Source organism: Lontra canadensis, unplaced genomic scaffold (assembly GCF_010015895.1).
Source record: "Lontra canadensis isolate GAN:19392208 unplaced genomic scaffold, GSC_riverotter_1.0 scaffold2, whole genome shotgun sequence".
Taxonomy (NCBI): Eukaryota; Metazoa; Chordata; class Mammalia; order Carnivora; family Mustelidae; genus Lontra; species Lontra canadensis.
Genome location: NW_022630996.1, coordinates 1,038,510 through 1,052,768, shown reverse-complemented (window position 1 = coordinate 1,052,768; position 14,259 = coordinate 1,038,510). Strand labels below are relative to the sequence as shown.

At 42.2% G+C, this 14,259-nt stretch overlaps 1 protein-coding gene across 1 annotated transcript in view; it reads left to right on the top strand.

Annotated features, from left to right (window-relative positions):
* The window catches only part of CNTNAP2 (contactin associated protein 2), a 1,928,204-nt gene that overhangs the window by 1,269,749 nt on the left and 644,196 nt on the right, over window positions 1-14,259 (top strand). The window contains exon 13 of the mRNA XM_032866749.1: window positions 12,899-13,099. Coding sequence (XP_032722640.1) covers window positions 12,899-13,099 — 201 coding nt within the window. The remainder of the gene's footprint in view (window positions 1-12,898; window positions 13,100-14,259) is intronic.

Sequence of the window (14,259 nt, the reverse complement as noted above, 5' to 3'; positions counted from 1 at the left end):
TCTGTTTATTCAAATCGCCTGTTCCATTGAGTTTTTTGTTTGTTTTTTTTTTCCTATGTTATCTCTGTTACAGTCTCTGGAGGTCAAGGCCAGGTCTGTATTATTCACCAGGAACAAGCTTATGGGCTAGGGGCACAGAGTAAGTGGGGCATGTTTATTGAATGAGTGAGTGAATGAATGAATGAATGAATGAATAGATGCACTTTGGTGGTGCCCACTGATACCATACGAGTTAGATAGGAAATACCAATACAAGCTCATCTCAGAGAAGTACCTTTCCCAGATTTAAATCTCCTTTCAGTCCGCACCCCTACACACACACACACACACACACACACACACACACACACTCACACTGCCGCCACAGAACCCGCATTCCTTAATAAGCAGTTGGGCTGTTCTCTGCAAAAGTGGGAACTTCTAATTTGCAAACTTGACTTTTAATGGCAGTTCAGAAGTATTTGTCCGGGGATCCAATCTGACGATTATTTCTTCCAGGCCTTGAGGCAAAGGGCGTCAGGCCCTTAGCTAAGTACCTGTGTCCTGCCCCACTCAATGACACCGTGTGGTCCGGTGTGGAATGTTTATCTAGAATAATACCCAAGACTTTCCAGTCCTTAGCATTGCTAGCAACAGTAGCTCAGGCAAATACCAGAATTGCTGGGGCCTCCCTAGGATGATGCGGAGGTGAGAGGCAGTGCAGGAAACCACATGCATCATGGACTGGGAGAGAGGAATTCTAAAGATCGTTAACTGTATCAGCAGAGGAGGCAAGAGGCATTTTAAGCCCCTGTGGGGTGATTGTGGTTGCCTAAGAACTTGGTCCCTGCAGATCGGCACTGTGCATAAAGCACACCCTTTCCACTCAGTGTCCCATCTGGAGGCGTCCCCAATATCATAGACTGTGGTTATCAGTGCGCAAGTCCCAGGCTGTGAGCTTGTGAATGATATCAGCTGTGTCTTTTTCCTGAGTTTAGCACCACACTGGATAAAATGAACTGTCCACAGATAAGGCAATGTGGTAAAGGTGCCTCCACTGCTTGCCTCTTTTACCCAGAATACAGAAAGGGTGTTAAACACTTGCACAGCACAAAGAGGTAACTGATAGTTGTAACCAAGGACTCCCCAAATGGGTGGGTGGCTGAAAACAAGAGAAATTGGTTTTCTCATAGTCTTGGAGGCTGTAGATCTGATATCAAGGTGGCCTCAGGGTCATGTGCCCTCTGAGGGCTTAAAAGAAACTTTTTCTTACCTCTTCCATCTTCTGGCGGTTGTAGTCTTTGGTGTTCCTTGGCTTGTAGTTACTTTATTCCAAAGTCTGTCTCATTGTCACATGGTGTTGTGTCTGTGTGTCCACATTCCCCATTTTAGAGGACAGCAGTCATTGGATTTGGACCCATCCTAATTCAGTTTGACTCTTCTAAACTTGATTATATCTGCAAAGAGCCTATTTTTCAATAAGGTCACATTTACACATTCTGGGTAGATACGAATTTTGTGAGAACAACTCTTCAGCCCATTACAGTAGGTTCACTTGGATTCACATATATCAGGTAGTACCTTGAGAGTGTTTTCGAGTTGTATTCGACAACAACCTTATGCTCACAGCAGTAGAGGAAATAACTAAATTGGAGAATTTAAGCAGACCTGTACAAAAAATTGCAGAGATTTGTCAAAGTTTATACTTAGATTAACATTCTTTCTGCATTCAGGAAACAGGAACAGACCCCAGGCTTGGGCATGTTAAGTCCTGATTTGTCCCCTTGCTGGTCGCTCCTTTGGACATGTCATCTGTCAGCTTCGTTCTAGGAGGTTCACACATTCCTACAAAGCTAGGTGTTTTTCTCCTTTTTCTTCCTTCTTTCTCACCTGTCACTTTTGTGGAGGGGTCAGTATCCTTCTTCCATAAAGGGCCGCAGAGTGAATACTTGGGTTTTGTGAGCCAGCAGTGGCCAGAGACAGTGTGTCAACAAATCAGCACAGCTGTGTTTGAGTAAGACATCATTTATGGATGCACATGTGTGCATTTTATATAAATTCCATGAAATACTACTCTTCTTCTGATTCTTCTGCCCATTTAAGACTGTAATGAGCATGTCCACCTTGCGGACTGTATAAAAAGGAGGTGGGCCCGAGTTTCTGGTCCTCGCCAGGTCTTAGTCCTTCTCTCAGGTGATCTGTCTGCCTTCACCTCACCTTGTCTAGCTCGGAGCATGTTCTGCACACTGTAAAATGCTCCCCGTCTCTTTTCTCCCCACTTTCTGTCCTTTCCCTGTCTTTCTTCCATCCTTCCTCCTGTGTGCACTTGCAGTCTCTCTCCACCCCTCCCCCTCATTACTTTGTTTCCAAAATAAATATCCACTGCCTCTAAATTATATTTGACAATTGCACGTTAATTATGTTAACTGTTTCCCATTTTCTAAAAATTGAGGGTTAATGCTAATAAGTCATGGGAATACTCATGAGATGGCCATTCCCTTATTCAAGATGAGAAATAAGCTTCAAAATCCCTACATAAAATGAATTCAAATTGTAATCATCCTTTGGTTATTGTTTGAAGCATGTGTTTTCTCTGCTGAGTGATCAACCTGCAAACATATCCAAAATGAGAACACCATACAGAGTCCTTGGTGCCCTTACGCAGCTTCTACAAGTCGCCAATAATAACTGATTTTGTTTCATTTGTCTCTGTCTTTCTCATCATGGAATACTTGGAAGCAAGTCCCAGACCTCAGTGATATTTTAGCCTGTATCTATTAAAGATCATGGTTCTTTCTCAAAAAGCGTATCTACAATCATATTATCATAGCTGAAAAACAATCACAATTTACTATCTTTAAATATCCAGTGTTCAGTTTCCCCAGTTGTTTCATGTTTGGGCAGCCTCCATTTCATGGGTCCCAATATATGAATTAATTTTATCATGCCCAGTAGGACTTCATACTGAGCACCTGTGCCAGGTACTCTGTTAGACAATAAGGATTAAGCAATGACAGCAATGCCCTCTTTGCCTTCACTGACCTAAGAAGGTTGTGGCTACAAAAAAAAAAAAAAGTTACAGGTATGATACGAGAAATGCGAAGCCACTGGTAAACATAGATTTTTTTTAGGGGCGCTGACGGTGATGCATGGACATCAAACTTGAACTTGGTACTGGGGCTTGGGCAGTGTAGTCTGCCAAGTGCTGAACATCCGAATCCTGATGGACTGAGATGCGCTTGGGCAGGCGGCAGCGTTCCTGGCATGGGGCAGAATTTGCTGCGCAATGAGACTCAACCTAGGATTTAGGAAGCTCCACAGAGAATCATTTTTAAAAAGTGAAATCACCAAATGCGTTTGTACTTCTGTTAAAATGAAAGTGAGAACACCAATTTTAGTCCCTTTGAATGTTAACTCTGATATTTTAAGGGTTCCTTTCCCTAAAAAGTTATTTCTAGCTAATTATCCTTACCAAGGAACTTAATCTGTCAGACTGTCTTGCTAATGTTCCTCACAATGGGGGCTGGTTCAGGGAATAGAAACGGAGTTAATGGGGAAAATTAAATACTAAGAGGACGTGATTATTTGGGGATTTTCTTCTAAGGTGATAAATGTTATCTGTATCATCATTTTTTTCTCTTTCTTTCTTTCTTTCTTTCTTAAATTAAGCCCCGTGCCTGGGTTAGAAGGGAAGAAGGGCCCCAAATCCTCTAATGGGAAGTTGCTTACACCATGGCCCTTCCGGCCCTTAAAAAGGGAAACTGCTAGGATATGTTTGATCTCCCCAAATTTCAGGGAGCAGACAGTGGTGTGAGCTTGGGTCAACATGAAAGGAAGGGCCATCTGGTAAGATTCTGTTCTGTTAATAGCAAATCAAACTGTCATTTCCACTTGTATGTTTTCTGCTACATCAAAGCTTTTTAGATAGAAACTTCAGAAACAATATAATTTCTCAAGTTAGCCTGTTACAAGTTAGATTTCAACTAAGTACTAGCAGAAAATAAAATTCCCCAACAATAAAATATATATAAAATATAACATTAGAGAATGTTAAAGTTACATACGTTAAAGAACTTGGTGTAGGTTGTAAGTTGGTTTAGATTTTATAGAGTAAATCTTACTGCTTGAATTATTCTGGCAGTTGCCTGAAAATTAGCAGTTACTTTTTTTTTTTTTTAAGATTTTCTTTATTTATTTGTCAGAGCACAAGCAGAGGGAACAGCAGGTGGAGGCAGAGGCAGGCTCCTTGCTGAGCAAGGAGCCCGATGTGTGACTCAATCCCAGGACCCTGGGATCATGACCCGAGCCGAAGGCAGACACTTAACCAACTGAGCCACCCAGGCTTCTTAGCAGTTACTTTTTTGGCTTGTACTATAATTGCTTATTTTATGTACCTCCTCCCACTGGCTCTTTGGTGGCTTTCAGTGACCATTATTCATCCTCATGTGCCCAGGGCCTAGAACAGTGCACATTGTTCATTAATGAGAGCTCTTCTGCTCCTGACACTCTTACCGGGGAAGGAGGCATCCACGTACGTAGCACAGAACCCTTACTCTCTTACCGTTCAGCCTGGAGAGAAACGATGATGGTTTTAAAATGCTCATTGCACCTTAGATATATTTTTTATGTTGCTCTTTTAAAAGTCATTGCAGTTTAATATCGTGTAAATATTGCAAGTACAATACCAGTCCTCTATAATTTCAAATATCACATTGATGGCTTCACCTATAAAGACTTTCTAAATGCTGATTTTTTTCCTTTTTTTTTGAAGCTTAATATTGTAGAGCTCTCTGGTGTGAGCTATAACTCCATGAACTATCTACTTCAAATGGGTAGTTTACAGGAATCACTGATGATGACAGTGATAGAGGCTTGTTGGAAGCTAAATGAAGAAAGGAATATGGTATATAATTAGCACAGTATTGAACTTCTACAGACTTCTAGGCACTATGCTAAGAATTTGAGATTTACCAGTAAAAAAGTTATTAAAAAAAAAATTCTCCAACATGGTGGAGTTTATAGTCTCTGAGGAAGGCGATAGGGGAGAGAGACAAGAGAAAATAATCATCACAAACAAGTAAATGATATACTGTGTTAGGAGGCAATACGTGCTACAGGACAAGGAACGGAAAAGGTAAGGGGCCCTGTGGGCGGTAGGTTTGAATAAAGCAGGCAGGGCCGGTCTCAGTGAGATGCTATTCCAGTCAAGACTCAAGAGAAGTGAAGGAGTTAGTTCCGAGACCTGGGGGAGGCACCCTGAAGACACAGGAGGCAGCTGGGTCCCCAGACAGGGCTGCTTGTCACAGCCCAGCAACAGGTAGAGACCCGTGTGGGGGAGTTATTATTTGAAGTGATCTTTTTTAACCTAGTGTGTGCAATATGTTCAAGGTACTTTTCAATGAACAGGAGGTGTTATCTTTAAAGGTGCCCAGGAATGGTCAGTCACCAATCTTGGATGACATTTACTTAGTCCCAGGTTGGAACTGGGACCCGAATTTCCGTTCAGTTACAAGCAACAAGAAGGGAAGTGTTGCATTTCCTTGCCACGTGGAGAAGACTCCTAGTTGCCACAGAGACAGACTCCTGACTGTCAGACGCACACGCACTGCATCTCTACCCAGTGTGAGAGGGAAGGGAAGGGAAGATTCGCTTGTCTAAGTATTGACATAAATGCAGTCAATACTCCAGCTGAATCGTAAAAGAATTTTAACATCCCTACAAAGGAACAAAAACCTTAACAAATGTCCTTCTTCCCCGAAAATAGCTAATGCTTTCTCAGAAAAAAGACACAAACAAACTCCAAATTGTTCTTCAGGTGGGCGAGAATGATCTGCCGTTATTTATACAAGTTTGCAGCACTCGCTTTGTCATCCATCTTTGGGCTGGAATCCTGAGCATGAAAATAACCAACACTTTGCACCACCTGCAGAACATCATCTGTACTTTCCGCTCGCTTCCTTTGTGCTTCCTGCAGAGGCCCCATCTGCTTTGCAAACCTTATTTCTCAACACGTGGTTTGAGCTGCTTATGCTGCCAGAGCGGCACACAGAGCCCACGTTATGAATTGTTCATGCGGCCAGGGCCCGCCATTGTGCCATGGCTTCAGTGGTATTGGGGGCTGGGCTCCAGAGAAGCTTGTCCTGCTCACGTGGTGTCTGTTGGGGGAGGAAAATGGGACACCAAGTTCCTAATAATTTAAATTATGTCAGTAGGATTATACTGATGGAGGAAAGCTTCTAAACAAAATAATGATCTATGAAAGTTCTGGTCTTCCAACTTGGAAGACCGATGAGATTTCCAAACAGATCCTTCTTCCTTCGGATATGCGTTCCTATGAGGCTGCAAAGTTTAAGTTTTGCAGAAGAAAGTCTTATTAATGCTGTCACAGTTCATTGGAGACCCTTGCTCGCATCTTGCTCGTAGTTAATGCTCAATCGCTGATTGATGGAACCAGGATAATAGCCATTGAGACTTCTATGACCACAGAAAGCCACAGATACAGTTATTGGAATGCAGTTTTTTGGAGGAGAGATTTAAGGAGGTATACAACTGAATCCACTACTTTTATCCAGCAGGCCAAGATTTACATGCAATACGGAAAATCTTGGGTGATGCGTATAGTTCACCCCCCCATTGTGTTACTCTAAGAGTGAGAAATCCAAAGTCATTCCTGAAGAGTAGCTATAATAGGCAGTAGAGCTTTCAAGGAAATTGGGTGGCGAGCAGTTGTTGGTTATGCCCCTCTAAGATGCTTTATATGCCATTTTAAATTTAGATAGTCAATAATGTATTCTCTTTTTTTAAAAGATTATTTCAGAGGTATATGAATACAGATGAGGGAAAAAAGCTTTCAGATTAACAGACTGGTCCTCAGCCAGTACAGTGATGTGGTTTGAAAATCAGAAACACTTAGATGCATTTGCAGATGTGTGGGATACATACCCTTTTTCCCCACCGGATTCAGCTCAGATTGGACTTTTATTGAAATATGCTCTGTAAGGTGAACTTCAGGGTATATAGGGATAACATGGAACAGAGCCAAAACAGCCATATATACATGATAAAAAAACTGGTTTTATCCTGGGAGGAGTTATTCTTTGCTTTTTTCCACTGGTCATCTCCTGCATTTATCAGTTCCTGGTCAGAACCCCAGCCTTACAAAGAACCGAGTTCTCATGAAGTGAATTACTTGAGAATTACAGATAGGATAAGGACTCAGGGTCACTGGTAGAGGCCACAGAGGGACCTTTCTGATGTGCTCATGTCAGCACAGCTAAGCTGGGTAATCTCAAAGACCCTGTTTATTGCCACACAGAAGGATCCGTTTCCACAGTACGCTCCATATGTGTCCCAGCATTTGAAAAATACAATTGAATCATCTGTATTGAAAACATTGTACAATGTGACAGTTTTAAAATATGGGATGCATGATGAGACAGATGCTAAACTCCCAGTAATCACAGAAAGCACTTGATAGCACACTAATCCAAAGAATATTTGAAATTAACTAGTTTATTAGTTCTTCGTGAAAATGGAACTGTGGCACAAATTTAAAATTTGTCATACCTAGTAGTTTCTATTTGCATTATACACATATCTGGTAACACAGATTATATTAGCACATTACCAATATGGAAATAAGATTCTTCATTTTTCACTTATGATACTAGCAAAGGAAAATTTATATAGTATAACTTTTCTAGATGGCGGATATCTGCAGAATTGTTAATATCCATTAGTCACTTAAGATTTAATGGCTCATATGTAACATGCAAGCACTAAAAACTAATTTGCAAGATGCATCAATAGCAACTGCTTTATACCACTAAAATAGAGTTTACATATTACCCTTTATAATGCTACCATACTGTAAAAAGTTTTAAATCTTTATATACATATATATGTGTGTATGCGTGTATTCTTTTTTTAAGCTTTCTTGAGTTATAGCTTTATTGAAATAAAGAATAGTAGGTAGAGAATAAGTTCAAGCATGCTACATTAACTTGCTTCAAACCTTCCAATGCCAAGGGCTTTCCATCTCACACATAACCATCCTTGTTACACCTCAGATTTTAATTTCTACTATTCTCTCCTTCCTCACTCACTGGCCTCCTTGTAGACCTAAACAATACCAGAATATTCCAAAATTAGAATGTTTTCATTTGCACTTTCCCTGTCTGGAATACTTTTCCCCAGACATTCGTGTGGCTTGATGGACAACGACTTTATTCATTTAAACATCACTTAGTGAGTGAGGGCTGTTATGGTTTACTCTGTGTTTAAAAATGTAATCAGACTACTGACAAAAAAAAAATGTAATCAGACAAAGAAAGACAAATACCATATGATTTCATTATATGTGACATCACTTATGTGGAATCTAAAAAACAAAACAGAAACCAATTCACAGATTCAGGAAACAAACTCATTTACTAGATGGGGAGGGGTTGGGTGATGGGCAAAATAGTTGAAGGGAATTAAGAGCTACAAACTTCCATCTATAAAGTAAATAAATCATGGGGTGGTAATGTACAGCATAGGGAATATAGTCAATAATATTATAATTAGTACAGTGACAGATGGTAACTTGTCTTGCCATGGGGATCATTTCACAATGTATAAAAATATTAAATCACCATGATGCATACCTGAAACTAATAGGATATCGCATATCAATTATGCTTCAATTAAAAAAAAATTTCAGTCTACACCCAACCTATTCTTCCATTCGCTGTTGTAATTATTCTCACCATTATCAGTGGCTAACTTCAGATATTTTAATTTTTTACTTATTATCTGTTTTTTTCCCCCACTATAATACAAGAGTGTAAATGGCAAAAAATTTAGAACTTTTTTTTCTCTGTGGCTTCCCTAGTGCCTAAATCCATATCTTTCATGTAGTGGATACTCACTAGTGTTTGTTGAATGAGGGAATGAGCTATAAAATGAATGTAAAGAAGATGGTGCCCTAAAGATTGATACTGAAAGGTGTGTGCTGAAACACATGGGTCTGGGGTTCGGGGCCAGGCAGTCACTAGGACGGAAACGTTAGAGACTCATCAGTTTTAACAAATTGGTTTAATACTTTTTAAAGTCATTGACCGAGACCTTTATAGGTGACCATGTTATTTTACTTGCTTAATTAATGTTTGCCCTTATGCGCATTATTTTGTGTAAATTGAAAAGGGGTCTGTGATACTTTTAAAAGGGGCCAGAGTAGAATGTTATTTCATTATGAGTTAAAGAATGGAAGTTATGGAATATTGGGATATTGCTACAGGACACGGATGAGGTCCTGATGAGGATTTGTTTTTGTTTTTGTTTTTGTTTTTGTTTTTGTTTTTAAAAAATGTAAGTACAGGACACCTGAGTGGCTCAGTCGGTTAAACGTCTGCCTTCGGCTCAGGTCATGATCCCAGCATCTTGGGACAGAGCCCCACATAGGGCTCCTTGCTCAGCAGGGAGCCTACCTTTCCTTCTCCCTCTGCTTGCCCCTCCCCCTGCTTGCTCAGTTTCTCTCTCTCTCTGACAAATAAATACATAAAAACCTTTTTAAAAAATTAAAATTTAAGGGTGCCTGGGTGGCTCAGTTGGTTGGGCAACCGCCTTCAGCTCAGGTCATGATCCTGGAGTCCCGGGATTGAGTCCCGCATCAGGCGGGCTCCCAGCTCCATGGGGAGTCTGTTTCTCCCTCTGACCTTCTTCCCTCTCACGCTCTCTCTCACCCTCTCTCTTTCTCAAATAAATAAATAAAATCTTTAAAAAAATTGAAATTTAAAAAGGTACATAGTGATGAGTTCTCAAATGTTTTGGCAGAGGCTGAGTTTAACAGAGAAGAGATGAAGCTCACCTTATTTAATTAATGGATCTTTCCTTAGGGAAAAGTAAACGTGAAGATCAGGTGTAAATGACAACCTGGGTGTTGTCAGAGTCACGTCAGAAAGAGAGAGAATTACTAAAACACACGGTAGTTGCTTTGCTGTCTCCGAGAAGCTGAGGAAGACCGTTCTGATCAGGCCAAAGGTGAAAGTGGAAAATCATGATCTTACGGAAAATGTGTTACTACAAGGGCACCATGTTGAACTTGTTCTAGCTGGGTTAAGAAGAGCAGGGTGGGAAGGATGCTGAGGTAGAGGCGTGTCCAACAGATGAAAGGAAACTAAAGTCTAGAGCGAAGTGGCTTGTCCAGGCTCTTGGGAAGGTCATGGCCGATCCTGAACTTGAACCAGCATGATTCAGGATGTTCCTAGATCACGTTATTTGTATTCTGTTGGTGTTTTCTTAATTCAAACTAATAAATCGCAATTTGTATTCTGTTGATGTTTTCTGAATTCATACTAATAAATCGAGAAGGTCTGTTACGTGCTGGATACTGTTCTACGCACTGTGCCTCCAGCATTGAAAACAGTCCCTGCCTACTCCCCCTCTAACCTGGGGAGCCGGACAGAAGGAAGACATGCACTCAGAGAGAGATGAGTACTGTGGGGGAAACAGAGCCTGACAAGGAGACAGAAGTCAGCTGCGGTGGGGAGGGGCAAGCAGGGGGAGGTGGCATTGGGGCAGCTAGCAGGAGGGGGAGGAGCGGGCCTGCGGATCTCCCAGACAGAGTGAGAGCCAAGGCTCCAAGGAGGGGCTGCCTGAGGGGTCTGAGGAAGGCAGGGGTCAGTGTGGCTGGAGCTGGAGGAGGAGCGAGGAGGAGGTGAGGAGGGCAGGAGGGGCTGGATCACAAAGGGCCTGCGGCTGTTTCAACAACTAGACTTTCACTCACAACAAGACCCTGTGCCACGAGAGGGCTTGAAGCACAGTATCCGAATTTGGCTTATGTTTGCGGAGGCTCAGCTTGGCTGTGTGCAGAGGGTAGGTGTGAGAGCGCAGCGGGGCATGCAGTGGGTGGTTGCAAGGTTTTGTGCGATGGGTGTAGGAGGAGGTAGGGGCTTTGACCAGAGCAGGGGTTCGGGGTGGAGGGTGAGGGTCAGGAGTGCTCAGATTCTGCACGGAGAGGGTAGAGCAGACAGGATTCACAGATGGGTTGGATGAGGAACGTAGAAGAAAGGGGGGGACGTAGTGGGGACCCCATGGCTTTGTCTGGAGCAGCTGGAAGAGTAGAGCTGTCCTTTCCTGAAAGAAGGAAAACTACTTGAGAGGCAAGTTCAGAAAGTTTCCTTTAATCTGTAGCGCTCTCTCGCACTCTCTGTTCCCTTGTAATTTATAATTCATTTGTTGAAAAAACTAGATTGTATAATTAGTAGAATTTTCACACGGCATGGATTCTGCTGACCTTTCCTGTTAGGGTCATTTAGCGTAGTCCCCTCCGCGCAAATATGCACTATTTTCAGTGCATGTTTCCTCGAAGTGGCAGTCAGGGCCATAAGCTAGGTGAAATCCGCGTTTGATTTTGTGCACACTGCTTCCCAGGCGGTGTTGTAGCCTCCCACTGCAAGGCGCATGTCCTCTGGTTTGACTCATGGTTATATCAGCAGCTGTGGAGAGCCATTGCTTGGCCCCTCCTTGTTAGAAGTTACAAAATGATGGTCCTCTAATCCCATCACTTAGTCCTCATTTATGAGTTGAAAGATTTCCATACAGAGAACATTAGTTACGTGACGGTTCCTACAGGTAAGGTAGGCTTAATGCTGGTTTCTTCATCCTTATTTCCTAATATTCAAAATAACGAGTTAGTTACTTGGCATTTTCCAAGATTGAACATTTCTTTGTATTTTAATGAACTCCTGGAATTAAACATCCCTGATGTATTTTATTCCATCGCAGGAGAATCGTAATGATGTTAAAATCATCCTTCTTCGCTCCTGGGGTTTTTGAACTGCTCTCTGTTGCCAATAGCTTATTTGTTTCTGTGTGACATTATGTTCCAGGCTTATCTCGTGCATTTCTGGCCCTGAAATCAGTCACTTCACCCGACTGCCCAGTTTCTCTTAACGAAAAATCCTATTGAGTGATGACAATCTGATGCTACAGGTTGTCCTTGTTTGGGGCCTTTTCCAGTGGACGGAGCTAGGACATAGGCCTACATTTTTTCAAAAAGAAAAATTATGGGTTCCTCGTGATGTTTCTAATTCAAATTCAGGAGTATGTGGGGTTATAATTTAACCTCATCAATCTTATATTCGCTTTTCCTCTTCACACATTGAAATTTTCAGGGTCCAAAGGATCAGGGTAATTACTCATTTGTATTGTTGTCCACGTAGAGAGCATTTCAGTAACAGAGAAGGCGGGGTCCGATTTTATCTGAAAGGTCACAGTGAAAGGGACATTTGTTGACAAGAGGAGGAAGCATATTCTGATCAGAGCAAACAGCATACACAAAGATTCGGAGGCTGGAGAGAGCACAGTCCATTTCAGAAAGAGCAGATGCTGTTGCACCAGAGTGATGGGTTAGGGGGAGTCAGAACATGGCGAAGCTTGCTTTCAATGCTGTGAATGCTGGCAGCAGCCAGAGACACAAGCTGTTCCCTGTGCTTAGGAGGTATCTTGCTTTTAGTATTTTTTTCTTATTTAAAGATTTATTTATTTATTTTAAAGAGAAGGGGAGAGGGAGAGAGAGAATCCTGAAGCTGACTGCCTTCCCCGCCATGCCACCGCCCCCCCACCCCCCGCCGGACGGAGCCCGACGCCGGGCTCGATCTCACCACTCTGAGATCATGGCTGGAGCTGAAATCCAGTCAGCCACCTAACCTACAGACGGAGCCACCCAGGCAGCCCTTGCATTTGTTCTTAATAAAAAGCCTTTCTTTCTGCTTTGTCTATAAAGGAGAACGTACAGGACAGAGTGTAAAGGATGGAGATCCGTAACTCTGTTCTACTGCCCCGGTTCAGGGAAAGTGCGGCTCGATCATCTTCTTCCGCTCAAAGAAGTACGTGCATACTAATGACCCATTTCCTGGTATTTTTCTTTGCACAGAGGACAAAGTGTGGACCATAGTGTCTCACGACTTGCAGATGCAGACCACGGTGGTGGGCTACAGCCCAGAGAAGTACTCGGTGACACAGCTCGTGTACAGCGCCTCCATGGACCAGATCAGCGCCGTCACCAGCAGCGCCGAGCATTGCGAGCAGTACGTCTCCTATTTCTGCAAGATGTCGAGGTTGTTGAACACCCCAGGTAGGCTGAGAATGGAGTGTTACTTTTAATTACTGTCTCAGCTGGTGCTCGGAATTGCAGAAACAGTCCAACAGGTGCAACTTATTATCTTATAGTCCAGTCTCCAAAGTGCAGGCAGCTGGAAAAAAAGCAAACCATCACTTGGTTTTTCTGGGGAATGAAACTAAGAAAGTAGAATTTTCAGAAGAAAATTCTGTTGTTTTCAGCTTACAGATTTTTCCAGTTTCGGTGCACGTATGTGTGTCTGATGCTTACTTATCCGTCATTGCTTTGGGCGAACGTGTATCAGAGCCTCTTGTGAACTTTCAAGTCATACCTTCTGAGTCCAGCTGTCTTTAACGTAAAAGTAAAAGCATTCTAAAGGCTGCCCCCGGTAAATAACGTGTAGAGTGGCGATAAAATTTAGAGCTCTTGGTTGTCTGTAGTCATTTAACAGTATCTACTTGTCTCAAGTTCGCCCTAATTTTTTTTTCCGTGATGGCTTCCTTTTTGCGATGCCTCAGGGTGTGTGTGTGTGTGTGTGTGTGTGTGTGTGTGTGTTTGGGGTGTAGAAAATAAAGAGTTTCCAAAGGATACACTAGAAATATCTTTTCCAAGAGATCCACATGCCTTGGGTTTCTTGGTAGCAGCTTCAGGATGTTGACAGAAAATGAAATCCCTCAGTCTGTAGCGTAGCAGAGCGTGTAGAAACAAAGCACGTGCTCCGAGTCAAAAAAGCCAATGCGCACACTTTTCAGCCTTGCAGCTCTCTGCAAGAGAGGTGTGACTTTGGTGGAGTTAATGGGACTCTTAAGCCTTAAGAGCCAGTGTCTTTTTCATTCAAATAGGGATCATAATGCCTACTGCAAAGCGAGTGAGCATTTCATAGAGTCACGTACTAAATGCTTACTGTAGGGTTTGATGCCCTTAAGGATTTCACTAATAGCAAGAACTGTATTGATTATTTTTAATATTGGGCAGCTTGAGAAGTGGCATCATGCTAATCACAGACCAAGGGACTATTTGCTGCCCCTAAATCAGTGTTGGATTGGAGGCAATACTGGTGTGGAATATTTACAAAGAAGAGTTGTATAAAACATTGTCTATGATATTTTAAAGATTTGAGTGTTCTTTTAATGTGCAAAGCCTTGTGCTGAAACTACAGATGAGTGTGACCTATG